Source organism: Tribolium madens, unplaced genomic scaffold (assembly GCF_015345945.1).
Source record: "Tribolium madens isolate multiple individuals breed KSU strain unplaced genomic scaffold, Tmad_KSU_1.1 Scaffold_19;HRSCAF=116;Tcas5.2_LG9, whole genome shotgun sequence".
In the NCBI taxonomy this organism is placed as follows: domain Eukaryota; kingdom Metazoa; phylum Arthropoda; class Insecta; order Coleoptera; family Tenebrionidae; genus Tribolium; species Tribolium madens.
Window position 1 is genome coordinate 9,293,570 of NW_025400983.1, and position 25,478 is coordinate 9,319,047.

The window sequence follows — 25,478 nt, forward strand, 5'->3', positions numbered from 1 at the left end:
AATCTGTTTTTTCGCGGTGGGAGAATTTAGTTACAACCGTCGCCGGTGGGGCGCCAATACAAAATTTTAAAATTAAATTTATCTCGAAAGTTTTGCAGGAAATGTACATTGAAAATACTGAAACAATAACAGTTTTCAATTTTTATTGTTTTTTAATATTTTTTTATTTTAACTACAAATAAAAAGGTAGCTACTAGCTAGAGTGTTTAGATTGAAAATATGTTGTTACCATCAATAACAAAAAACTGCCTGTTATTTTTTTTCTAATTTTCTATTAAAAAGATATAGTAAAAATTGTACGTATATTTTTATTTTTTTGTATTTACATCTAATCTAGCATCACAATTAAACAATAATATCGCGTTTGTTATATTTTATTAAAACAGTTGATCTTCGCTTGTGGATCGTGTTATTAAATTTAAAACACGTTGATTTGCTTTATCGATTAAAGTTGACTTTTTTACTTTTTCTTCTTTAGAATTAGATGTAATTTTTATATATTCTTCCAAATCTAAACTTCTTTGGAAAAGTCCCTTCATAGGTTCCATGGTATCAATATCCAACTCAATTAATTTATCAACAGCAGACTCAAACGCTTTAAAAATATCACTAAAAAATATTTATTTGTATAATCATGAAAAAAAAGCTTTTACTCTATTTACAAAATTTCTCGATTTTCTTCTATCTTGAAGCAAAAAAATTTAATATAAAATAAATTACTTAACATGTAAGGCAATTTCGACCTAAAAATTACTGCCATAAGGACTGGCATTATGTCCTTGTTGTCAATTATAGGAATTTCTATTTCCTTATCTGTAAAAAAAATCAAAGGATATTAGAAAAAAATGTTTGTGCAACTATGAGACTTACCAGACTTTTCTGAAATTACTGAAACCATTGCTGTCTTTATTTCCGCAAATACTAAATCGTAAGTGCTGCATAAACAATTCATTTTTTCGTTAGGACTTTTGTACTTGTCGATAACCGATAACTCGACAACCTAAAAAAAAACAATTAAATACACTTAAAAAAATAACTATTTATTCTTAATTACAGCAGCACATAACGGGATGCTATAATTATCATCAGCGCCAAATTCCTTTGCTGAGACATTAGTTTTACACAAAAATGAACACCGATCAAAAAAACTTTCATCTTCTCGAAAAAACTTCGCTTTGATGCATGGCACGACTAAATCATGGATCTTGTCAAAAAGAATCCTTCAAATTAACAATCACAAAAAAATAAATTTACAAAATAAATGACCAAATTACCATTGTAAAGCTTCAAACTTGCTGTGATTGTTTTGATCTGGAGATACTTTTACGTACAATTTGTAAAACAGGTCAGTTATTTTTGATACCAGATCTGGATAATCGTCATGGTTAGGTAAATTCCATGAGCCTATTTCTTCATTTATGTGATCTATGATGGCTTCATTTTGTGTTGTTCCTATAAGCAGTTCTTCGGCTCTAAAAAAAATTAACTTAATAATCTCAGCGACATTAAACTTGCATTTTGTGGTTCTATATATTTTATACAATAAAACAGTTATACGTGCAAAACTGCATGTATCACTAACTATTGTGTAATTGTGTTGATATTGTTTTTTGGATAGGTATATTAAATAAATACCATTTTTTTAAACTGGAAATTAACTAAGTACCTATACCTACGCTTATTAATAAGTGTAGGTATAATAATAATTATTGCTTATTATTGAAACAATCCATAAAACAATTCAATATATAAATTATGATACAAACGTGTGTTTAAAAAAAAGATTAAATAAGGTAATAAATATATGACACAGATATTCGTTTTTAAAATATATTAGTAAAAAACGTTCTGTAAGTGGTATTAAATTAAAAATACTCACTGCTTTAAGTTTCTTATTTCCATATTTATTATTTCTAGTAGCTTGTCGTATCACATTGTTTTAGGTACATATGTGTACTAACAATAATAAATGACCTTCGCTGCTTACGTAATAACATTTTATCAGATAACTTTTCGGATGTATAGGTAGGTATAACCACTTGTTTTGTTTGTAGATTTTACTCTCTGATAATTTGACGATGATTATTCTTTTTTGTTCACTTAAAATACCTAAAAGCAGAACTAGGATATAATTAAGATTTGAATTTTAGCTTTACGGAATTTAGATAAAATGGAAAAATAAACACCTGCAGTAGTCAATAACAGCAAAAATGTGTAGGATTCGATTACGGTTTCTTAGCAACTCAATCCCAAGTTGATACAAACAAAAACAGTTGTTTATCGTTTTCCAGACATAAATGTCCAACAATCTTATAACAATCAGAATATTAAAAATAATCTTGATTGTGTTTACTCAAATATTCAATTATGGATTGGAAGGAAACTGTGACGTCAGTGTCTGATAAAGTATTTCCAGGCCTTTCGCGTAAAATCGATAATGGGGTTTATGGTAAAAAACTGCGTTGGCAAATTATTTATAATTCCTTAAGGCTTTTTAGGTAACGAAGTTATGTCAAATTTACCGCTGCAGATGTCGCTTTATTTCAACGTGATTTTTGCGCCATTTTGGATGGCTGTTCTTGTACTCTATTTGAGGAATACTGTATGAACGACTTAAAAACTAATGAAATAACATTAATAAACCAATCTCAGTATCTCTGTTTTAGCGAACTGTACAAATTTATTATAATAACTGTAATTTCGACGGTTTTTCTTTTAGAATTGTTGAGACTTTATCTGGGGTATAAGGGAAATCTTGAGGATAAAGTAAATCCAAAATTGTCCATGTGTACTGAACTGTAACATTACATTGTTCGTAGATTCCTGAGTTGGCGGGATTTTGGATGTTGTCCTTACTGCTCCAGTTTCCTCTACAAGGTCTTCTGTTATTCAATCCAAACTTCAAATTACATGTTGTAGAAATAATAGTGCAAAGTATCATGTTTGTAATGTTATGTATTCAGTTGATATCAAGCTATTGTGCTTTGAAATTTACAGCAGCCCAACAAGCAATTTATTTTCGCATTATGAAATTAAGATCAGATGTGACAATTGCAGATGTACAAGAACGTTACAGAATGAATAAAAAATAAATCTTTAAGTATATAAAAATTTTATTTACAACTGGAAAGGCAAAATCTACAAATACAAAATTTAAGTACCAAATTCAACTAACAACAAATTTTAAACTCTATCATTGGTCTCGAGGTCATGCTCTTGGTAGAAATCGATAAGTTTTTGAACACATGAAGACATTCTGAGCGTGAATTGTCTCATATCGCGCAAAACGTGGTCCTCTTTGTGGTGTTTCTCGAGGGCGAGTTGGTAGAAAAGTTGTTGGCGATTTGGTGTAAACCTTGACAGAATCTACAATTTGTCGAATTAAATCTTACTTTTTTAAAAAGTGACAGAAATACATTGAACAACTGAGACCCTATCCAACCATGGTACCGCTCCAGAGTTTCCTTGTATGCATTTTTAACAAATATAGACAAGTCTTGTGTATTATTATTATTGTCGGTGTCGTCTATAACAGACTGGAAGAAGCGCGAAATGAAATGAAGGGCTCTGAAATTATTTCACGAATTAGGGTTCCAAAAGAGGTTTTTTTTTACCGCCGCAACCACTGCAAAGCATCAACAACAAGCAATTGGTCTAAATTTTTTTGTTTAAGTATCATGTCCTCCAAAAACTCGTAATTTTCCCGGTCTTCCTCATATTTAACTGTGATTTTCTGTAATAAAAAGTGAGGTTATGTAATAATTTATTTTTGTCAAAGACACACGAAAACCTCGAAAACTTACCTTAATGTTTCCATTCATATCATAGATAACCGGAGTAAAAACTTTACCGAATCGTTCTGAAAAATATAAAATAAGAGCAAAAAATGGTTTTTTAGGTTATGTTCATACCTACTAAAATGACAGCTCCCGAAGAGGCATCTAAAAACTCCCTTGTTTTGATTTTCTGATCCCTGTTTTCGACCAAATTTGGGAACTGCCCCGGAAGTGTAGAAAAAATCGTCGCGGAGTCTTCGGAAGGTAAGCCACCGTTTGAAACTGACATTTTCGCTTAATTTTGATATTTTATTTTGTAAACTCTCAACACAGTCTGGCAGTGTTTAACGGTTGTTTCCACAAATTATACGGATATCTTGTGACGTGGGAAATTTTTAATGTGTACAGATAAATAAATACTTAATTACCACATTTTTGTATTTGAAAATTATACGACTGGGATTGCAGATGTTGCTAAGTTGCTATGGAAGAACGGGGAAAGTGGTCGATAACTCGATGAGATACGAGCATGATAAATCGGGGGTTCACCCATTATTAAAATAAAAACTTTATTAATAACAAATAAATATCCTTATTTTCTGTTTTACAAATCACACTTATACGTTCCAGTTTTCTCGACACTTGTTATTTCGGTCCCTTTTACTCCCAGGGGGGCAATTTTTCGGAATATTAAACAAAGACAAGCGATCAGTGCCTTTTAGACACTCGACGACTAAAGTTGTGGCATTTACGTCAAAAATTCCACCACCTGCCTCGACAGGAGGGCACGGACCGTTTGGTTTACCCATTTCGTAACACTTCCCTTTGTACCTATAAAAAACCTACAATTGCAAATTAACAAAATTAAAGAATATAGACCTGGCGAAACCATCTTTGCACGGATTTATCACACATTCAGGCACAACTTGGTTTCTTTTCAAAATTAGGTGGTACCCTGAGGCACAAGGGCCTTGCCGGTAAGCACTAAAACAACCATCCCGTGGTGGATAGTAAATAAATCCTGAAAACAAGTATTATTACACAATTTTATTTTTTTTAAACAATTACCGGGTCCACAGTCACAAATCCAGTCATTCTTTTGGTTCCCTGGGTATAGTAATTGGTTTTCGGGACATCTATCAGGAGCGAATAGTGGCACTCTATCCTAGATTTAATTTTTGTGATATATCACAAATAATAGTAATAATAACTGTACTTACAGTTTTAGTGTCGGTGTCTAGTCTCTGCCCCGGACTTTCCGGAAATGCAAAATCCTGGCAATTGTAGCCAACGATGGCAAAAATTAGGAGTGGAAAAAATTTGTTCATTTCGTTTATTCAATTCAATTCTAAAACAAGTATTTGTTTTATTAAAATTAAAAATCACGGATTTATCATTCAAATGATAAATAATATTGACCTTTTAAACATTGTAAATAATTCCATTAATGAAACGACATGAGATTTGGGTCCATCTTATCTGTGAGTAACACGAATTTTTTATCAAATTATTCATTGTGTATTTAGGTTGTCACAACAATAACACAAATACACACACAAAATGCATGCTTGTGAGTTAATTTTGTTTCCGTTCTTACAAGCTTGGAATGTCATTTCAGATTGGAATTCTGTGAATCCAATTATGCATAAGTGGGTAAATGTAATTTGTAGCAACAGAAAAATTGCATTTTTTACAAAGGTGCACATTTCGTGAATTTTTCCACACAAAATTATGCTAATTTCGTATTTTGTAAAAATATGTTTCTTCTCCAATTTACGTCACTAATTAATTAGTGTATTTGGAATTTAAACAGGTTTCTTTTAATTAATAACAACAAATACGTGTGAATTGCAGTGTTGTTACAAACCAGTGTTCAAGTCAAAATTTTTAAAGGGCATTGAGAATTTTTTGGGTGCAATAAAAAAATAGGGACTTAAAAGATTGTAATTACTTGTTAATTATGTGTTAATTTATTTGTCTGGACCTTACCTAGTAATTATAAACACTTTATTCACTTCATACAAATTGCGAAATGAATATTCTGCGTGTGGTTAACCGCGAGTCCTGCAGAACTGCCCGAGAAGTAGTAAAAACACGTTTTTACCTTGACTTGTTTCTGTTTGTTTGCTGTCATTACCCTACCGCTCACATTTGAGCCATTTTATTGGTTGTGAATTTTTCGAAATCCCTCTCGGTTAAGCGAGTTAACAAGATTAGCAGGCAATTGGTTGATTAGTTTAATGAGCAATTAACAAATTAGGAAGTGCCAGCATCCGCATTTAAATAACTTCACAAAGCATTTAGTAGGTCAGGATGTCACCAGTCACCACTAATAAAATCATGCTGAGACTCTTTGATTGTAATTACGGTCGGTTTCCAAACAAAAACAATGATTTTGTTCTAGGTTTATTTTTGGCTATTTACATACTGGCTTATGTACATTTTGGCGTCAATAAATATTGCTATATAAAAAGTGGAATATAAAAATTGTGTTAAGCGTCGCCTTCTTTGTGATTTAGAGCAGGTGGTTCGTTTTGAACACTTATGATGTGATTGTTTTCGAAGGGTTTTACATTTGTCAATTCTGTTTTATTTTGTTCACTTCGGAGTTTCTTTAGTTTTTGTTCTTGGAATATCAGTCTAAGGTAGTGGCAAGGGAACACAACACATTTTCCTGCTGGCTCTTCGGCGTCGATGTAAACTCCTCGGACTAGGAGCGAATTGGAGCATCCCAGGAGGATGAGGATGATGAGGCAGATCCAGTGGGTTATCCAGCAACTCAGTTCCAAGTTGTTTGGGAGTAGATAAATGTTGAGCAGATTCCAGATGCCTCTCCAGACGTTCACAGTTCCGATCAAGGATAATATCAGGAAGATATCGGCGACCAAAAGTCGGATAAAGCCGGTAATGCGGTCGCATAACCATCTCATGAGAGGTTGCAGCATGAAAGCTATAGCCACAGCAGAGTAACCAACGATCTAAAATAAGAACAGTAGATTTGGCGAGAAAGGCTTCAAGTAGGTTACCAAGCTGCCCCAAGCTGAGAGTGTTTCATTCTCCGGAAATAAAAATATGTCAATTAAGGCCCATGCTCCTCGCCAGACGAATACCACAAGAGTTCCGATTACTAATACTGAGAATAGGCAGTCGAGGATGTAGAGGGATGTTCTTTCGCTCATCTGAAACCAAATATGTTTTTGATGACATTGCATTCATGGTCATGTGGGATTTACTAGCAATTTTCATCAACAGGAAACACACTTTTTGTTAATTTGATAAATGTTGTATTATAGCATCGTCTGTTATGCAAGAGTAATTTTGCACGTGATGCTGGAATTGCCGTTTTTTGACTCACCGCGACTCGAAACATGGTCAAGACCTCGAAATACCCCTTAACGGAGTCAGTGGCGACCGTAAAGGGGGTCGCTGAGACGTTGCGGAGGGCCCTCATAGCCGTCAGAGCGACAAATCCGACCGCAGTGGCCGCTACAACTGTTAGAAGTTCGTTTTTGGTGTAAATATCCAGAAGTTGCCACGGCCCCCGCCACCCGTTCACGCATATAAAAGCGAAACACACTGTATACACCCTCGACATCACATAGAATAAGATCCGGTTGCGATCCGGATGCAAATAGGTCTCGAACGCATGTTGAGGCAACGTAAATATTAAATGACCGACGATTCCGATTCCGGTCGAAATGCAAGAACTTATCAGGATGTCTTCGGGGTAGACATAGATGCCCATCAACTCCCAAACGCTGCGCCAGTAGCCCACGACCAAAGGGGCAACCACCAGCGATGAGAAAATCGCGTCCAAAATTGATAAAATCGCATAGTAGGGGGCGTTATGGTGTGACTTGAGGGTGTCCGGAAGTCCAGCGGTGCTTCCCCTCATTTTGGACTTTTGCGGTTTTTACTTCAACATTGCGTTTGGTGGTTGATTTTTTTGGGTGTAGCACTCTTGTGTTTGTTTATAGGAACAATAAACAGTACTAAATCAAATCGGTGATAACAGTGGTCACCCTACATGTTTGAAATTCTTGGAGGGGATACCACGTGGTACAACAATTTAATTTATTGTTGCGGTGATGTGTTGCGTTTTACAAAGAGTACTTTGCTTTAGATTGCGGGGGCATTGACTAATTACGAGGACTAGATCTTGTGATATGAAATTGTCTAAATGTGGGTAATTTCTCAAATTGCTGAAGTTAGGAGGAAATTGGCAGCATTTTGCGTTGTTTTGACTGTTATGTCATCGCTAATGAGTATTACAAAAATACATAAAAATTATTATTAACCATCATCAAAAATTTTACAATTATGTATGTATGTATTTTTGTATTTCCGATACTCTCATGATTACCGTTTTTTGAATTGTATTTCCGCCAAAACATGTGGATATTTTTCAAGATATATGCCCTTTTGGTAGATTACTATTAATGATAATTGACACTAATTTTTGAAAATTTGCCATTTTGGAAGGTATTATTATACTTAAAATTGCATCATATTTTCATTTTTGTATTTACAGTTGAATTAAAAATTATCCTTGCAATTATTTATAAATAGAAATTTATTTTTATAAAAAGTGCAAGTGTAAATGTGTGTTTCAGCGATAATTGTTGAAATAATAATTAGCGAGGAGCACAATGCTCAACGAATTGGCATGCAAATATTCAATTCGATCCGGTAACTAATCGGATTAAATGAGGAACAATTTCTAGGAAGTTTATTATCATTAACAATGTCTCATTTTCTAGTTTTTGTCTGCAAAATTATAATTAACAATAGTAAATATAATCACTAAAATGTATTCAAAGTATGCTATAAGTGATAATTAGAAGATGATAAAAATACAACATAAAACATCTAAGGCAATGACCTGTGATTGGAAGATTATATACTAAGTGACATTAAAAATGCAACATCTAGAAATAATAAAGATATTCAACTGATTTTGCTGCCGAAAGTGAGTTTTGGGTAGACAACTAAATGAGTAAAATTACAGATCATATCAAAAAAAAATTCGAACACTGTAAACACTTAATTTCTGACTGAACTGTCTAGGTCTTCGGCTTCTAGATATTTTGTTTAAAATACTGAATATTTAGAAAACGAAATCAAGTCGAATCAGTTGGTAATTAATGACCAGAAACCAGAAACGCAAAGGAAACAATTTAAGATTTACAAGAACTGTAACTGAGTTATACTGATTTAAAAAGCTGTTTTAACACACAATGTTGTGTCTCATACAAACTCGTTTATAAAAATTATCAGGTGACGTTTTCAGCAATTAACACGAAATTTTGTATTTTGAATAAATAAAAAATTACTTTGTAATACGCTAATACTTTTTTTTCTTTTTTTTTCTTTTCAATTATTTATTTTGCTTAGTTTAAATTCTTATCGCATTGTTACAAATCTTGCTGTCTCAAATATATTGTAAGTATATTAAAAAAAAGATTGTCTACATTTATATTTTAAGGATATTTTAAACTATCGACAACTAAAACTTTTTTTTTAATAAAATTTCCTTTTTCCACCTATTTTTCAATGTAATATCTATTGTTTTATTTATTTTGTTTGTGAATCAAAAGACGACGATTTCTTAAACTAAAGGATTAAGAAGATATAGTCGTCACCAGAAATATTTGAGATTGACGTATGCAAAGCTTTATTGAGGATTAAGCAGCCTTGCGGTCGTCCGTAATTATTTTTCACTGCTGGTGGTACTACCCTGAAGATATACAAGAGAGCCGTATTCAGGAATTTTCCTGGTAGGCTTTTAATTTATTACAGGCAAACATTTGGAAATTTATATATTAATTTAGTATTAAAGTTATAATGCAGATTTGTAAAGAAACAATCATAAAATATAGCTGAATATTAAAATTAATTTTTTTTTTTTTATGAAAGCTCAAAAACAAATTTCTGTTACGGACCATCTCTTCCTATAAACCTTTGAAACGTTCCTGTCCTAAGAAATGCAAATTTGTTTATGGCATCTCTAGCGCAAGCCTCATGAACCACCGTGGCGGGTAATCGTCTTATTCTATAATAAGTCTCAAATAATGTTGGAACCAACTATACCTACCACTCCTTATAATGTAGATAACTATTTCGGGTGTTTGCAGTGGCTTAATGCATAAATATATTTTTTTTAATTTTGTCCCCATATTTTTATTTGCATAAACTTTAGTTAATTTAGTAATCACATTTTGTGTTTTATATAAAATTAATCGTTTAAAACAAACGCAGAACTTTTTCGTACCAAGCAGGCATGAAATTACAGAATATGGGTTAAAACTAAAAAGCATAGAAAGTAAATAATTGTTAATTGCGTTTTTCTTTAATGTAACGCACCTAAACAGTAATATTTTTTTTTAAACAATTAAACAATAGAAAAACTCCCTTACCTTCGTTTTGAATCTGTTCTGTATCTGAAACGTCGTATCCTTCCTATCCAAACAAAACACAAAAGGAGGAGCGATACAATTGCGAAAACTTCTTAAAACAATCAAGCTTATGCAACATCCTATTGTTCCAATAATAAGCCTTTCACACCCCTTCTCGATAACTCTCCCATCAGGTCCAAAACGCACCCCCAAATAATAATCCATGAGGCTCCACTGCCCTCTCCAATGCATGTTTGACGACAGCGCAAAAACGTAAATATAAAATCGTGTTGTAATCATATTCAAGATTTTAACTGCCAGATTCGGGCTTTTTCCTTTGACAATTTCGTAGAAACTGTCTTGGATCAAGGTGAAAACTAGATGAATGAAAGCTCCCAAAAGGAGACTTTGTAAGGGTGGAAAATAAGAGCCGTATATGTCCAACAGCATCCATGTTCCTCTCCAGAAACCCACAACGGCGGGGGCTAAGACCAGCAAGCATAATAGAGTGTCGGAAACTCCAATTAATGGCTTTCTGACTTCCTTTTTATTTACTAGTGCGAGATATTTGGACGGAAACGGGTTTTCGTCACTTGGGATGAAAAGTTTTGTTGCAGTGTCTTTAGTTCTGTTATCGTACAGTGTCAAGTGCTCATAACGTATGTCTTGGTGTGGTGGTTTTACTTCCATTTACGTAATTTGTGAAACTAAAAACATATTAAATGACAACATTTATATGAATTGGGTACAAACCTATAGTTTTATTTTGGGTGGGGTTGAAAAATCGGATGTTTACTGTCTCATTACTGAATTTGGTTTGCCTGTGTTCTGTCTTTTTCAAAAGATGTCATTACACCTGATCAAATAATAAGGACAGGTATATCAAAAAATTCCGTTTGGTGTTGTAAAGGTAGTGTAATTAATTTATTAAACAGATTTAATTTTTTACGTTTACTCAGTAAATTCTCATTTCTCTTTAATCTCGGTCAAAAGGATAATTACGAGCTTTTATGGTTTTACCTTTGGACTAGACAATAGAAAATCTTAATTTAAGTTTGATCTTTAAAATGCTGGAATGTTAGAATTTGTTTAAAATGTATGTATCTTTGTCTTAAAGTAAATGTTTTGATTTAATTTTATCTGCAATAAAATATGTTATAAAATTTAAGTCACACGTTTTTTATTATTGTTGACGGTAATGTCAAAATATCTCCACAAATAAACCAAATTAGTACGTCTACAGGGGATTGAAAGTATAAATGGAAAAATTAATCTATTTTTGAACAAAATAAAATGAAATATTAAAGCAGAGATAATCCACACGTGGGTCACCAAAGTTTGGATAATTTTTATTAATAATACTCACCTATGTATTTAATTTGTTTTGTTGATTTTTACTCAGTTTTCATTAAAAATATTTTGGGACTTTAGTTTCTTATTCGGTTGTACGCACTTTTTTAGAATTATTTATAAGTAACTTTTATTTTATCCTTTGATTTGAAAAAACCTTTAAAAAAAATTTAATAACAGGTGATTTATCCGAGGGTTTATGTTAAAAAAATAATTCTGAAGGTGAACATTAGTACTTATTATGGTTGTAAATTGCAAACATCGTGTTCGAAACATCATAATTTAACTACTCACTTAGTTTTGTGTTAATCCTTTAACTTTTGTTCTTGTTGGCTTTAAGGAACTCAAAGGTAACCAAAAAATATTGCGACTAAACTGAGAGTTTGTATTTATTGAAAATAAAAACTTTTTCAAATTTGTTTTTGATGTTAACATTGTTTATCTAGAGAACGTTAATGAGAATAGACAATATTCTTTTTAATTTTTGCTGATAAATATATCGCAAAAATGAACCGTTAGGTGTAAAATACACGGTTGGGGATTTTTGAAAAATTACAGATAAAAGTCAAAAGTACTATGTACTTAAGTAGTACTATTACTATTGAAACATATGTTTTAAAAAAAAATATACTTTTTATACAAATGAAAATGAGTATTGATTCAATAATTAGAAGCAAACAAGTGTGGTGTCAATATTATAATTTTAGAAATCATTTGCAGTTTTCAGCTCATAATTTTTTTTTATATGTTCGTCTGAAGAAGAATTTAGAAAATTTTAAAAAAATTAAAAGAATATTACTTTCACTTCTTATTTGAAAAAGTTAGGATTTCTGAATGAATTTTTCTCAATTTCAAGTCTTATACGTTCGAAAGTCTTTGTATAGTTATATAGTTTGGTGTACCCAACCCTTGTCACACCTACATTTTCAGCCCATTGTATTATCGATTATGGTTTCTTTGGTGATAACTGAAAAGTGCACACAAACAATATTTTGTGACGGTTATTTCTATAATTACGTTTAATTCAAGTGAACTAATTATAATTACACTTACGTTTATGGGGTAATGACATCTTATCAAAGCAAGTTATTAAACTTTTATTTGTAATAACAAGAAAAAATAACTTTGCGCAAGAATTTCGATTTGCGCTTGCTTAGTACCTTTTGAAATTTTGAAAACTGTAAGTGGAAATTATCATTTTTCAGCCTAGGCTTTGAAATATATTTTCTGTGAAATGGGTTGAAGATTTTTGGTGAGAACCGGAAAAATATAATTTTGTGTAATTGAAACATTCGCAAGGAAATAGAGCTAAACGTATGAACTCTTTTCAAGGTAAATTTAGTTTTTATAAATTTCGAGTGAAATTATGACAAGAAGTAGACAGAGTTACTTATGAATAGTATTAACCAGAATAAACCAAACGCCGTGAACTAATTGGACTGTAAATAATAATTGTTATCTTTGAGAAATAATATTTTATTATTGTGGCCACAATGCAATTATCTATTAGTTTGTTTAATTAGAATCGATATTATTTTCTTTTAATAGCGTCAATGGAAACTCACTTTAATTCATAATTTTCGAGAATAAAATATAAATAAAACGACTTGTAGATTGTAGATAATTTATTAAAGACAAATTTTGTGCAATTCAAGTTGCCGGAGTTGTTGTTAAAACATTTCGATACATTTTACTCTCACCCTGTCTAAACTCATCCGGATATAAGTTCACATGGATCACCATTTTTTTGTGCTTAGTTTCAGGAAATCGTATCTTCGATTGTAAATTCTCAATCTTGTGATTTATAAATTGCCTCAACCCTTGTCTTTGCTCATTTTCGTTCGGATAAACATTTAAAGTCACTCTTAGTGGTTTATTGGGGTAGTTGTAAATTTCCTGCCGATGGGTATTTTCCTGGTATTGCTGTGGAAAATAAACTCGCGGAATTTGCGATTTCGGCTTGAGATTACTCCAAATCGGGGGAGCAAATCTCAAACTAGAAGTGGCGAGAAGGTTGACATCTCCGGGATCTTGAGGTTTGTACAAGTAAAACGGATCGTTCTCATCGAGGCTGAAATTTCTTGTAGATCTCTGATTTTTTGGTACGTTTTGGCTTTGTGATTGTGTGTAGTAGTTGCTATATTTGACTTGGTAAGTTGGGGGGTGGAATCTGCCCCCGTACCCTATGACCTCTTGAATGTTGTTGGGGTAGTGTCTGTGACGAAAATTAAGTTGGGGGTAGTTCAAAGTCGTGATTTTCTCAGTTGTTGATGTGAATTCTGAAGGGGGTTGGCCTCGAAATGTTACTCCAAAGGGTTTCGGGGGTGAGTTTTGGTAGAAGTCTCTTTTGATCGATTGGGATACTACCAGTTTTTCGGCATTTGGGGCCGGTTTTTCGATAGTTGATTCAAAATTGTCAGGTTCTCGAGTTAGAAGGGTAGACACGCCGTACAAAATCTACAATTGTTTTTTGGAATTGGTTTAAATGAGGGAAATAACTTACCAGAAGCAAAAAGGGCACTGTGACAATTATAATAAAAATAAATTTGATCGACTTCATATTATTTTCTTTGAGTTTTTCTTTGTATAAACCAAAATCTGATGATGCTCTTGGAGACATTTTTTCACTGTCTTACTTCTTGTACGTTTTCAACGGTTGTTGTTACTGATATGTGCACGAAAGTACTTTTGTCGTTTTGGTAATGCTTCTAGCGTGAACTAATTAACTTGTGAACAATGACAAATAAGTTAATCGTGCTATTATTACAATGAAGGTGCATGATGGTGAGTTGAAGGGAAAATTTTGCGTTTTAAACCGATATGTTCTTATTGAAAACCAATTCCTGTTTTCTCTTTTGGAAGCTAAGGTAATTGTCTTTAATAAATTTATTTGTTGTCGAGTAGATTTGCATCGGTTTTAGTCTATTAAAAATGATTCTGGCACAGTTTGCAAACCGTAAAATTGTAGATAACCCGTTTAAAAGGTGTAAAGTTTGTTTTATTGCCAAGTTTATTTAGTTTTGATTGCAAAAAATGTTTAGACGTGACAAAACACTTTTGAGAAGGGTGAGATCTTTTATGTTTCAGAAGTTTTATTTTTTTACGGTTTTTCCAGTTTGTTCGTCGGTTGTTGGATGAAAATGAAAAGTTGTATTAAAATTTCTACAGTCAAGACGTTAAGTAAATTATGTAAGCTCGTGGCACATTTTATCTTAATTCAAATTAGCTTACAAAGGAGGTTTAACTTTAAGTATATTGCGATTTAAGCTAGTAATGGCTTTTTAAATTGCATCCTTTATTCCACATTGAAGTAGAATGGTAAATTAAATTATACGACAAAACGTTTGATGCATATCAAAACCAACGGATGCCAAGGTTATACGCATAAAGCACTTAAGACTTTCCATTCAAAATTTCCCATAACTTTAATTACTGAGTGCAGTTTTTAATTATAGTAATATTGTTATTCAGTGGGTGTGGTAATAAAAAAACAAGTCTGTAAAGAACGTTTTATTTATATTATTCACAATTTAACAAGAATATTTTACTCAATTAACATAATTTGTGCTGTTTGAATTGTGGTCTATAAGAAATAATCCTTGTTTTTTCTAGAAAATACATAATTAAATAATATGGGTTTTGAGGAAAAACTTTAATTATATTTTGATTTATTAAGAATTTGGGTTATCTGTTATCATACTCTTTTTAACATTAGATATAATTAGAATTTTTACATAATACTAAATAGTTATAAATAGAATCTAAAATTATCAAATAATACTCTTTATAAAATTTGACAAATATACATACTATTCAAAATATCATCTCGAGTGAGAAGTTTAAAATGGATCGAAAATTGTATTTTACACCAGTGCAGGACTGGTTGTCTAATAAAAATGCTTAAATATGAATTGGTCTTAATTTAATATGATGTGTATTCAAATTCTATTATTATAATTATGATAAGGAAAATCATTTGAAGAGGATAAACACTTGTGCGAATTAAAATTATTATCAGGCTAATTCGAGAAAAATATCAAAACAAAAATAGCCGCACTACAATATTATTTTGTAATAAGCTCTTTCTGAATTGGGTAAATAGTGCGGTCATTTTTTTCTTTCAAAACACTAACACCAAATAGGCCTCTTGTTTTCATAAATATTTGTTTTAATTTCTATTCTATAAATTTACCCAACGAGGTATTAACAATGCACTAGATCTAAATATCAACTATTATTTCAAATACTATCAAAATTATTTAACACGTTTCTAAATTTTTAAAAATTGATCACTTCTAGAACGAATTTGTATTCACATAAGTGACCTAAAAGCTAAAATACTATTATTTTAGACCCTAATTACCCGTCTGACATTAAAAAATTCGTTTTCGTAAATATCCACATTTTTTATTTTTCGTTTTCTTACAAGCGTGCGATTTATTCGGTTTCGTCGTCTTCTAAACAGGAACAGCTCAACGTTGTGTCGCTACTTGTTGGCACACACTACAAACACAAAAATAATAATCTCTATTAACTCATCTTCAACCCCTACATCACTTATTGACACTTTTGGAGCAAGGAGGGTTAGTTCAGGATATACCCAAGGCTTGTCTAAGGGATTTTTCTGTCTTGATTTCCAATACTCGTATCCTTCTCCGGCCTTTTTCAACTGTTTCACTACTTTAGGGGCAAATTTTTGCGTGATTTTATTCACCAACCAAATGGGTAGTTTACCCCTGGGGTCGGTCTGTGAGATATACCCTAGAAAACATCCTTTTTCGACAGGCCGCACCACGAAACCCGTCAGGTGTGAGGTTGCTCTACAAATTTCATTTTTGTGATCGGAAATGTGGTATTTTTGTACAAACCGGACAAAGCTTTTACGTGGAGGGTAGTCCTTGTGAAAGACTGAATGGTTAAGAATGAGTTTTTCATCCCCTAAATCGAGCCAAGAGCGTTGAAGGACGAAATCGCGATTTTTTACGGGTGCAGGACAGGATACTGAAAAATAAACATTTTTGCAATTTTGTTATCGTTGGAAATAATTACTGGATAGCAAATAACACTTAAAGTGATGCAACTTTAGCAATTATAAAATCACACTGATAAGAACAAGTTTGATTTAAGATTTAATTATTTTTTTACTTACGGGCGTAGTAACCGACGTCATTGTTGGGATTGAGGTAACCTATTTCTACTGAATCCAACATGTGTTCGTCCCATTCTTTCCTATAATCGGGGTCATGTAAGACATCAAACATGGTGTTTGCTGGTATGTTATGGAAGACTGTTTGTACTTTGACCATTTTAAAGTTGCAACCAGGTGTCGTCTTGGTCCATACCTGAGTAAAATATAAAGTAAATGGTAAAGATAAGTCGTATTGTTTTTAAGGATCACATCACTCACAAAGTATTCTTGCATTTGGGTTTTTCCTTTCTATAAATAACAGCAAACACAATAAGTGCTGAAAAATATTTTGGGGGTCAATTTTTGGATTTCTGCAGGGGATACTAGAAAAAGGAGCAGTTGTCAAGTTTTTATTCTAGTGCTATTAGCAGCTTTCACTAAATATTTGATTTGTCTTGATGGCTTTTATGTTTTTTTTAGCTAAATTTATTTTTCTTTTTCATCTCCTTAATAACACGTAATTAAAATTTTGATTGCAATTACAAATAAAGGTTTTAATCTCAATTAATTTCTATTTAGTTTAATAAATAATGAAATCTAACAAAGTTGTTATAATAAGTATTAAAACTGAATTTGTTTCAATAGTTCAAAAATTACAAAAAAATTAAAAAATTCTGTAAACCGAAGTTTAGAAACTATTAAGCTTCAAAGTTGACGATTAAGTTCTATAATTCTGGTCTATGTTAATTTGTTACCGTTTCTAAAACACCTATAATTATATCTGACAACATTGGATAAATAATAAATAAATAAATAATGCCATTTTTGTTTTGCTTTCTTGGGAAACAGAAATAATTGTTTGCTACTTTCATTATTTTTGCTGCTACATTACAACGTTGCCAGCTTGGAAAAATTCATAATTCATCATACTCGTAGCTCAAAAAAATAAGACAGAGGATTATTTTAACATTTTTTACGGACTTCCGTTTTTTTTCGAAGAATGCATCCATCATTGAGGTTATCCGCCATTTTTTGATCACCGTGTATACAGGGTGATTCTTAAATAGACCGACAAAATTTTATAACAGCTTCCTAAGGATACATGGAGACAAACTGTGCCTTTTTTACGTTTATATCTTTTAGGGGCAAAACCCCCTTGATCCGTGCCACTTACGGCGTTTATGAATTGTTGCAATGATCAAGTACATTTTCATCAAATTAATACCATGGTTTCCAGAACACATCAGTGGCGTATGCTTTACCTCGAAAATTACTTTAATAAATTTAATTTGGAGAACGGTTAAACAAACATTTTTTTAAATATTTTTTCCAGCATGTTCTCATTTGATACTACCAAGGATAAAATTTTGTCGGTCTATTTAAGAATCACCCTGTATAATACAAATAATTATTATTGCTCTAATTAAGTCCAATGTACCTCTAGAAAATGATAGACTTTTCAAAATTCTTTGCTTTGGAGGAGGAGTTTCAGGATTCAGAATGTTAAATTCTGAAACTGAAAACAGCTATTTTAATATCATAACTTTGGTTCTATTATGATACGTCTTTGTAGAATTTCGATTTATAAACTGGGTTATAACGTTTAAGTTAAAAATTATAATCTGTGGACTCACTATTTTTGACTCAAAACCCAGAATTTCAAAATTCTGAATAAAATAAGTGTGCCGCATATAAACTGATACGTATATTTCAAAGCAAAATTCTAACTTACAAATTCATTTCAAGTTTAATACAGAATTTTAAATTTCCTACCCATAATTCGCACTTAAAATATGTCCTGGTTTCTACTTGTAGAATACCAAAAATAAAAATTGAAGACTTTTTTAGCTTTGCAGTCTCGTAGTAGCAGTTAAAAGTTTGAAGCTCTGCTTTTAATCTCAAATTCCCGATTTGATACAATAAAAACTCTGACTAGCATTTCTAAGCATTTCTATGTTTCCATGGCGTGTGTCTATATCGGAAGCAAGACTTTTGCTTGAAATGTTTAAATTAAGCTTAAATTATCTGTCGTAGTACACGTCGCCTCGCCGAAGATGGCGCATGTTCCCATTAGGCTAAAATCGACCCATCGCGATCCAGCGGATCCGCTAGTCGACTCACGCATCATCCTTTCCTGCTCTGACTCACACACAAACACTCAATAAATAAAATGAAAACACGTGCAAATTACATGCCTTAACGTCCTCTCCCTTGTCGTATTCGACCTTCCAGTGGGTGTGATCGTCGACGAGCTTCTTCAACATGTCGAAGTCGCTGTCCTCGGCTATTTTCACAACACCCGCCTCCATTTCCTGCAACCACAACCACCGGTGAATGCGACGACACGCCGTCCGTACGACGACGACGACCACTTCATTTTCTATTCTTACGTCGCGGCGCCTTCATCGTCCGTACGTATTATCTGGCGGGTCACGATTGTGTTGTGTTGTAAACTATCGATTGCGTTTCGAGCTTGTGGGTTTTTTGTATTTTAACGGAGGATCTGCGACACGGAGGCGCTGGGGGGTTACTAAGGGAGTCGATATCATAAGCCGCCCCCGCGTGCTATAATTAATTATTTAATTTCCGGCCTGATACGGGGCTCACATATTATCATTGCGTCGATATCGGGTTTGGATAAACCGAATTACGCGTGCGGCACGGAAATTTTGACACATTTTCATGACTTTGGATCAGTGGCATTTTTTATATCAAGGGAATAGGGTTCGTTTTCTTGTCTTGTCTTGAGAACTTTGTTCTAAAATATCATCCCATTTAATATATTCCCCTTTTATACACATACTTATGTAATAAAAAAAATGAAGGAGACCAGCAAAGGTTTGCTTTTTTATTTTTTTAACACTAATTTCTGGGTGTGACTGACACGAGCACATCGTAGTAAATATTGTTCATTAATTTAACAGTTTTTACAAAGGCCGGTCTATTTTTAATTTTTTAAATGTGACAGACTATTTCCCTGACAAAATTTAATCCAGTCAAATCTTTCAAATTTCTGAGATTCATCCAATCAGATTCAAATTACGCGATAATTCAACACGTGTGCAAATTATAATCGTTTTCATATTAATGTGCATCGAAGTAGTCGTGGAAAGGGATCACTTTAAGGTGGCAACCATGCAATCCTAAACTCAATCTTACCTAAAAATTATTTTTTTAAATAAATGTGTACCCCATGTAGCAAACAATGATTAAAATTAACAATTAATTTAATTAACGTAGGATAGCAAACATAAAGATATTTGTTATTATTGATGTGATTAAATTTATTCTGAATGACATTAATGACACTTTTTGTGTAAATCGGCCTTTAAAGTAAAGATTCATTTAGACCTCTACAACCTACTTGATGCACATTAATATGAAAAGAAGTGTATCGATAATTTGCCCATGTGTTAAATTACCGAGAATCTGATTGGATGAATCTCAGAAATTTGAAAGATTTGATGACGTAAATAATTTTTTTTTGATATACCTAATTTTCTTTTTAGTTTGTCATAATGAAAATATTGTTTTTGTAAATTTTGGTCGGGAAATAGTTTGCAAAATACGTCTCCTGCATGCCAAATTGATTCTAATTTTGTCTCGTGCACAAAGTATATTTTCATACATACTCCTTCCTAATAGATTTTTTAAACAATTATTTCCAAAGATAATTCTTACTTCTGAATTTGTTTTTTATACAGGTGTTCCAGCGAGTTGGTTAAGTCCATTATTAACCTTTAGATGTTAAAATTTAAAAAAAAAGTCTATAGATAATTGATAGATAGGTACTAATCTAGTGCATTGTCTGAAATTATTTTCAACTATACAGCGTGTCTCAAAAATAAGTTACAGTACGAACTTATTTTTTTTAATGAAATACCACATGTTTCTTGGTATATTTGGATGTCGCCTTTTAAGATAATGTTTTAATTATAATTATAAAATTGTTCCTTATTTTTGGGGCACTCTGTATAATCAAAAATATGTTCCTAAAATGCACTCTAAAAAATAAATAAAGTCTACAAAATATCAAAATTCACTCTTAAATAATAACTGAGCTACAGAAGACGGGGGCTGAGATGAAGAACTCTGTATAGGTATTTCTACTTTAAATCTTCGCTAACAAAACTAACAAGAATCAAATGGAATATAAAAGAAATTAAAAAGATTTGATACATAGTTAGGTACATACCGAATTGCTTACTGAATTGTTTTGAACTTCTTTTTTTTTTTAAGTGTTTTAAGCACTTATTTGAAAAAATAGTAAAATAATAAATAATTTCCGGAAATAGTTATTTATTCAATCCTCTATGTTAAAATTGAATTTTATCTACTCTTTTCTTCATGTTAAAATGAAATTTTATCGTCTGGACGATAAAAAATACATCCATTGTTGTTTATCTGCGGTTGTAAAATAATAAATAACTATTATTTTAATTATTTAATTTATTTTACTTTATATTTTTACAAAAATAAAAGACGAAATGTGGGCCAAAATATAAAATTGTTTTATTTTTATCAGACCTCAACAACAATAAGAAGGAAAGGAATAATTTTTTTAACTATTTTGAATAAATTGTTGATATTTATTCATTCATAAAGTTGATTTATTAATCACATCACTTAATCTCAAGGTTAATGGCACACTTAAAAGACTATGTTGTTCTATTTTTGCTCCCTAATAAAACGTAATATTCAACACTTCTTTCCAACTTATTGCAAAAGCTTTCATGAACGTCAAAATTATCACTTAAATTTTAAAGTTAAAATCTCAAGTAATTTTTGAAACTCACTGATTAAAAATATTAACCGTAGAACTAATCAAAAGTCAAACACTCCTGTTGCTTTTTTGTATTCCACCCACAATTATTACTATTCAAACGGAGGTCCTTGAAAAAAAAACCGCAATTGTTGATACTAGCATATTTAAGTGCGGTAAAAATAAAAAATAGATACATAAACAATACTAACTATTAACAAGGTTGTACTACTAACTATTATTTGAACAATAAATTTTGACATAAACGTCCCAAACTTTTGCTGAGCTTCACAAATGTCATAAATAAAAACGACTGGATGCCAATTTTTCCAATCATAAAACTGAGTCACTTGTAGAAAGTATATTATTAGACATAGCTAAGTAGTTTCAATGTTTTTAGTAACTTCACCTTTTATGGTTTAGTTGGCATGACATCAAGCAAAACATAACGACACTGGATCATTGTGGATTAATAACAATAAGACAAGGATCACTGATTACCTTTGCTTTGAACATTTGAGCCAATTCTTAGGCGAAACATAACAAAACTAACTCGAAAATAGTAACACATTTTTGTTATTAACCCAGTTTGACCTAAGCAATTTATTGTGATATAAATTGCCACCATTGATTTAAGAATTAACAACATTAAGCGCACCATTCTAGATCTTTATCAACAAGCTACACATAAAACAAAGTACATTACTAAATAATAAAACAAGGTGTTAATTATTGTAAATAAATACCACATCCAGTAGTGTTTTCAGGTCTGACAAAATTAATTCAACATAAGTCAAATCACAGACCGCGAAAATGTCAGCACATTTCCACCAAAACGCGAAACGTAACTGTAGGTAAAGTAAATAGAGTGTATGCCACCCGTTGGTGAATTTTATTAGCTCTAATTAGTCACAACTTACCTTATGATGGTACAGTGTTGCACTTTTTGTGTAAACAAACTTATGGTATTATAACACTTACATTTTGATTTGACATTTTATTTTTTGACTGTGGTAAGAAACAAACATTGTCACTTGTATGTTGTATTCGTATGCTTTAGTGCAGGGCCCGTATTTTATTTATTATCAGACGGAGATAAGATTCAAATACTTCCTAACTAAACTGAACATAGTGTAACAAGTGACGCTCCAGTGCTTCAGTTTTTTATTTTTAGGTGTCTATCGTTGTAGTTATCTACCACGGGGGCTTTTACCTTTCATTGCATTTCCTAATGATTCACTCATTTCTAATTTCGAAGCAGTGAAACCAATTATGCCAGTTTCTAATTCTTGCAACATATCCACTTTATTTTTTTTAATGTATCAAGATGATAAATCTCCTATTTTCCATTAATAAATAATACGTGTCTCAATCGCATTGATTATTTTCAAAATCTTGACCTTAGTCATAAACATTTTCTTATCAATCAATGACGCAACATTTCATACGTGGAAGCACATCATTAGTATCGATTTCAGTTCTTCGTAATACTATTACAGTGAGCATTCTATTGCAGTTTGAAGAAAAATGGACCAGCAGCTCGAAAACAAAATACAAGAATGGTTAAAATGGGACAGAAATGATAAGACTTCTTCTGAAATCAAAACATTGGCTAAAGAAAAGAAGTATGACGAACTTTCGAAGGTACTACTTGATCGTCTATCTTTTGGTACTGCTGGTTTGAGGGGAAGAATGGGTCCAGGATATGCCGCTATGAACGATTTAGTTATAATTCAAACGGGACAAGGGCTACTTAAATACTTAGAACACTGTGATAAAGATTTGTTACATAAGAATGGGATTGTGATTGGGTACGATGGGCGACATAATAGCAGAAGGTATTTCTTCTAGTCTAAAGTTCAAAACCTAATTTTTGAAAATTTTAGGTGGGCAGAATTGACAGCAGCGATTTTCCTACATGCTGGTCACCCTGTGAGACTTTTCAGTAAAATAGTACCGACACCCTTTGTACCATTTGCTGTCTCAAAGTATAAAAGTGCGATAGGGGTCATGGTTACGGCTTCGCATAATCCCAAAGAGGATAATGGATATAAAGTAAAATTCTCTTGGTGTTTCAGACCTTTTCTTAGTTTTCTTTTTAAGGTTTATGGTCCTAACGGGTCACAAATTATTTCTCCGGTGGATAAAGACATCCAGAGAAATATTTTAGACAATTTGGTACCACTGGACTCTTCATGGGACACAACAGTATTAAAAAGTGACCTTCTAACAGATCCCCTTAGTGAAATTTTAAAAGACTATTTAAATGTAATAAACGATACAATTTTGCCTGAGCATCGAGAACTTAATAAAAAGGCCAAAGTACTTTTTACTTATACTGCAATGCATGGGGTTGGTTACAATTATGTTAGACAAGTTTTCGACATGATTGGTGTTGCAATGGTACCAGTGCAGGAACAAAAAGACCCTCATCCTGATTTTCCCACAGTAAAGTACGCTTTTTTGTCTAATTAAAGTCTTCATTGACTTGACCACACTTTTTCCAGATTCCCCAATCCCGAGGAAGGCAAAAGTAGCTTAGATCTCTCATTCAAGACAGCAAACGAGAATGGGAGCCACGTGATTATTGCTAATGATCCTGATGCCGATCGTATGGCGGCTGCTGAGAAAAATTCAAAGTACTTTTTTGAAAAATGAAAATTCTATGTCCTCATTTATTATTTGCAGGACTGGTGAATGGAAAGTTTTCACAGGAAACGAGTTGGGAGCTCTTCTGGGTTGGTGGTGTTTGTTCTGTTTCAAAACCAAATACCCTGAAGAAAATTTACAAAACGCGTATATGCTTAGTAGTACTGTAAGCTCTATGATTTTGCGTTCCATGTCAAAGAAAGAAGGATTCAATTTTATTGAGACTTTGACCGGTTTCAAATGGATGGGCAACAAGATGTATGACCTGTTGAAACAAGGGAAGAAAGTGATTTTTGCTTTTGAGGAAGCTATAGGTTTCTGTTGTGGTACTGCTGTTTTGGATAAAGATGGTGTTTCGGCGGCTTTTCAACTGGATACCTTGACTTCATATTTAGCAATGCAAAATAAGTCTTTAACCGATAAATTGGAAGAGATTTATGCTGAATATGGGTACCACGTGTCGCTGAATTCATATTTCATTTGTCACGATGCGGAAAAAATTAAGAGGATTTTTGACAGGATGAGGAATCTTAACGGAAAAGCTTACCCATCTGCAATTCTTAATAATAAGTATAAAATTACTACAATTAGGGATTTAACTACCGGTTATGATAATGGCCAACCTGACAATAAAGCTATATTGCCGGTGTCTAAAAGTTGCCAAATGATAACTTTCAATTTTTCAAATGGTCTTGTTTGCACACTTAGGACTAGTGGGACTGAACCGAAAGTTAAATATTACACGGAAATGTGTGCCGAAGCTGGAAATACGTAAGTCCTGTAGTATTTGAAATGTTCTTTTTTTTAATATGTTGTTTCAGAAATCGTGAAGGTATTGTAGCAACTTTAAAGGAAATGGTAGATGCGATCGTTGAAGAATTTTTGCAACCTATTCAAAATGGGCTAATTTCAAAATCGGATTAAATAAATAAACATTCCAATTCTTGCACCATAGATTATAGAATTCCAAAATGTGATGACTTATTGATATACTTAAAATGGCATCTTTGTATGTTGTTTTTAAATTATACCTACATTAGTAGAATAAAATTACATTTTTTTGTTTTTTCTCGTGGCAATTACTTGAAGAAGAAGAATCCTCAAATAAACAATTATTTTTAAGAATTCATAAATAACTATCTTCCAACCTGTTTTTGTTAACTATTTTGTGAGTGAGAAGAATAAAAATTCCGTAATAATTCTTATATAACCTGGCAATTTGGTATTGAAGAAAATTGCTTCGTATGAATATCAAATTTTAATTATGATTTTGGCTGCAAATTTGTTTTTAATTCAAGATATTGAACTCAAATGGGGTTGAAATAATCATTAGTCTGTTTTACTACCCCTCATATGTGTTTTTAAAACAACTCTAATTGAGTTCCAGATTTCAAGAATATTTCGACATTTGCGTCTTT

The 25,478-nt window shown here is 32.3% G+C and overlaps 8 protein-coding genes across 25 annotated transcripts; 2 read left to right on the plus strand and 6 right to left on the minus strand.

Moving 5' to 3' along the window:
- Positions 1 to 243: 243 nt before the first annotated feature.
- LOC123015813 (ankyrin repeat domain-containing protein 27-like) lies at positions 244 to 2,239 on the minus strand. Of its 2 annotated transcripts, none has more exons than XM_044415800.1 (7): positions 2,187 to 2,239; positions 1,880 to 2,109; positions 1,275 to 1,472; positions 1,055 to 1,220; positions 871 to 1,000; positions 663 to 813; positions 244 to 609 (listed from the first exon to the last, which is right to left on the minus strand). In XM_044415800.1, the coding sequence occupies exons 2-7, from the start codon at positions 1,900 to 1,902 to the stop codon at positions 378 to 380; spliced, it is 900 nt and encodes a 299-aa protein (XP_044271735.1). In that variant the 5' UTR covers positions 1,903 to 2,109; positions 2,187 to 2,239; the 3' UTR covers positions 244 to 377. The 2 variants fall into 2 exon arrangements, with proteins under 2 accessions (XP_044271735.1, XP_044271736.1); XM_044415801.1 differs by having other exon boundaries at positions 1,880 to 2,121; positions 2,187 to 2,220.
- On the plus strand, positions 1,888 to 3,105 carry LOC123015817 (transmembrane protein 17-like). Its single transcript, XM_044415814.1, has 5 exons — positions 1,888 to 2,025; positions 2,151 to 2,449; positions 2,499 to 2,602; positions 2,653 to 2,766; positions 2,820 to 3,105. The coding sequence occupies exons 2-5, from the start codon at positions 2,368 to 2,370 to the stop codon at positions 3,090 to 3,092; spliced, it is 573 nt and encodes a 190-aa protein (XP_044271749.1). The 5' UTR covers positions 1,888 to 2,025; positions 2,151 to 2,367; the 3' UTR covers positions 3,093 to 3,105.
- LOC123015816 (glycolipid transfer protein) lies at positions 3,096 to 4,271 on the minus strand. 3 transcript variants are annotated; one of them, XM_044415811.1, is made up of 6 exons: positions 4,205 to 4,271; positions 3,912 to 4,152; positions 3,804 to 3,859; positions 3,615 to 3,733; positions 3,417 to 3,567; positions 3,096 to 3,366 (listed from the first exon to the last, which is right to left on the minus strand). In XM_044415811.1, the coding sequence occupies exons 2-6, from the start codon at positions 4,063 to 4,065 to the stop codon at positions 3,184 to 3,186; spliced, it is 663 nt and encodes a 220-aa protein (XP_044271746.1). In that variant the 5' UTR covers positions 4,066 to 4,152; positions 4,205 to 4,271; the 3' UTR covers positions 3,096 to 3,183. The 3 variants fall into 3 exon arrangements, with proteins under 3 accessions (XP_044271746.1, XP_044271748.1, XP_044271745.1); XM_044415813.1 differs by having other exon boundaries at positions 3,096 to 3,355; positions 3,912 to 4,244; XM_044415810.1 differs by having other exon boundaries at positions 3,912 to 4,242.
- LOC123015809 (phosphoglucomutase-2) lies at positions 3,848 to 25,127 on the plus strand. 5 transcript variants are annotated; one of them, XM_044415789.1, is made up of 7 exons: positions 3,848 to 4,040; positions 22,928 to 23,249; positions 23,298 to 23,466; positions 23,515 to 23,864; positions 23,919 to 24,050; positions 24,100 to 24,831; positions 24,882 to 25,127. In XM_044415789.1, exons 2-7 carry the CDS (start codon positions 22,939 to 22,941, stop codon positions 24,982 to 24,984), a joined length of 1,797 nt encoding a protein of 598 aa, XP_044271724.1. In that variant the 5' UTR covers positions 3,848 to 4,040; positions 22,928 to 22,938; the 3' UTR covers positions 24,985 to 25,127. The 5 variants fall into 5 exon arrangements, with proteins under 5 accessions (XP_044271724.1, XP_044271725.1, XP_044271728.1 ...); XM_044415790.1 differs by lacking the exon at positions 3,848 to 4,040 and adding an exon at positions 18,866 to 19,060; XM_044415793.1 differs by lacking the exon at positions 3,848 to 4,040 and adding an exon at positions 22,066 to 22,265.
- LOC123015818 lies at positions 4,329 to 5,914 on the minus strand. Its single transcript, XM_044415815.1, has 5 exons — positions 5,766 to 5,914; positions 4,997 to 5,124; positions 4,845 to 4,941; positions 4,656 to 4,797; positions 4,329 to 4,607 (listed from the first exon to the last, which is right to left on the minus strand). Exons 2-5 carry the CDS (start codon positions 5,102 to 5,104, stop codon positions 4,394 to 4,396), a joined length of 561 nt encoding a protein of 186 aa, XP_044271750.1. The 5' UTR covers positions 5,105 to 5,124; positions 5,766 to 5,914; the 3' UTR covers positions 4,329 to 4,393.
- On the minus strand, positions 6,167 to 11,871 carry LOC123015810. 4 transcript variants are annotated; one of them, XM_044415795.1, is made up of 4 exons: positions 11,816 to 11,871; positions 10,193 to 10,878; positions 6,803 to 6,955; positions 6,167 to 6,754 (listed from the first exon to the last, which is right to left on the minus strand). In XM_044415795.1, exons 2-4 carry the CDS (start codon positions 10,859 to 10,861, stop codon positions 6,269 to 6,271), a joined length of 1,308 nt encoding a protein of 435 aa, XP_044271730.1. In that variant the 5' UTR covers positions 10,862 to 10,878; positions 11,816 to 11,871; the 3' UTR covers positions 6,167 to 6,268. The 4 variants fall into 4 exon arrangements, with proteins under 4 accessions (XP_044271730.1, XP_044271731.1, XP_044271729.1 ...); XM_044415796.1 differs by lacking the exon at positions 11,816 to 11,871 and adding an exon at positions 11,538 to 11,640; XM_044415794.1 differs by lacking the exon at positions 11,816 to 11,871 and adding an exon at positions 10,925 to 11,032.
- Positions 13,163 to 14,168, minus strand: LOC123015812. The gene is made up of 2 exons (XM_044415799.1): positions 14,025 to 14,168; positions 13,163 to 13,978 (listed from the first exon to the last, which is right to left on the minus strand). The coding sequence occupies exons 1-2, from the start codon at positions 14,139 to 14,141 to the stop codon at positions 13,172 to 13,174; spliced, it is 924 nt and encodes a 307-aa protein (XP_044271734.1). The 5' UTR covers positions 14,142 to 14,168; the 3' UTR covers positions 13,163 to 13,171.
- On the minus strand, positions 15,079 to 22,535 carry LOC123015814 (START domain-containing protein 10-like). Of its 8 annotated transcripts, XM_044415806.1 has the most exons (8): positions 22,332 to 22,522; positions 22,158 to 22,259; positions 18,845 to 18,961; positions 16,929 to 16,958; positions 16,671 to 16,863; positions 16,390 to 16,522; positions 16,074 to 16,341; positions 15,079 to 16,024 (listed from the first exon to the last, which is right to left on the minus strand). In XM_044415806.1, the coding sequence occupies exons 3-8, from the start codon at positions 18,956 to 18,958 to the stop codon at positions 15,959 to 15,961; spliced, it is 804 nt and encodes a 267-aa protein (XP_044271741.1). In that variant the 5' UTR covers positions 18,959 to 18,961; positions 22,158 to 22,259; positions 22,332 to 22,522; the 3' UTR covers positions 15,079 to 15,958. The 8 variants fall into 8 exon arrangements, with proteins under 8 accessions (XP_044271741.1, XP_044271744.1, XP_044271737.1 ...); XM_044415809.1 differs by lacking the exon at positions 22,158 to 22,259 and having other exon boundaries at positions 16,079 to 16,341; positions 22,393 to 22,535; XM_044415802.1 differs by lacking the exon at positions 22,158 to 22,259 and having other exon boundaries at positions 22,393 to 22,533.
- Positions 25,128 to 25,478: the final 351 nt, after the last annotated feature.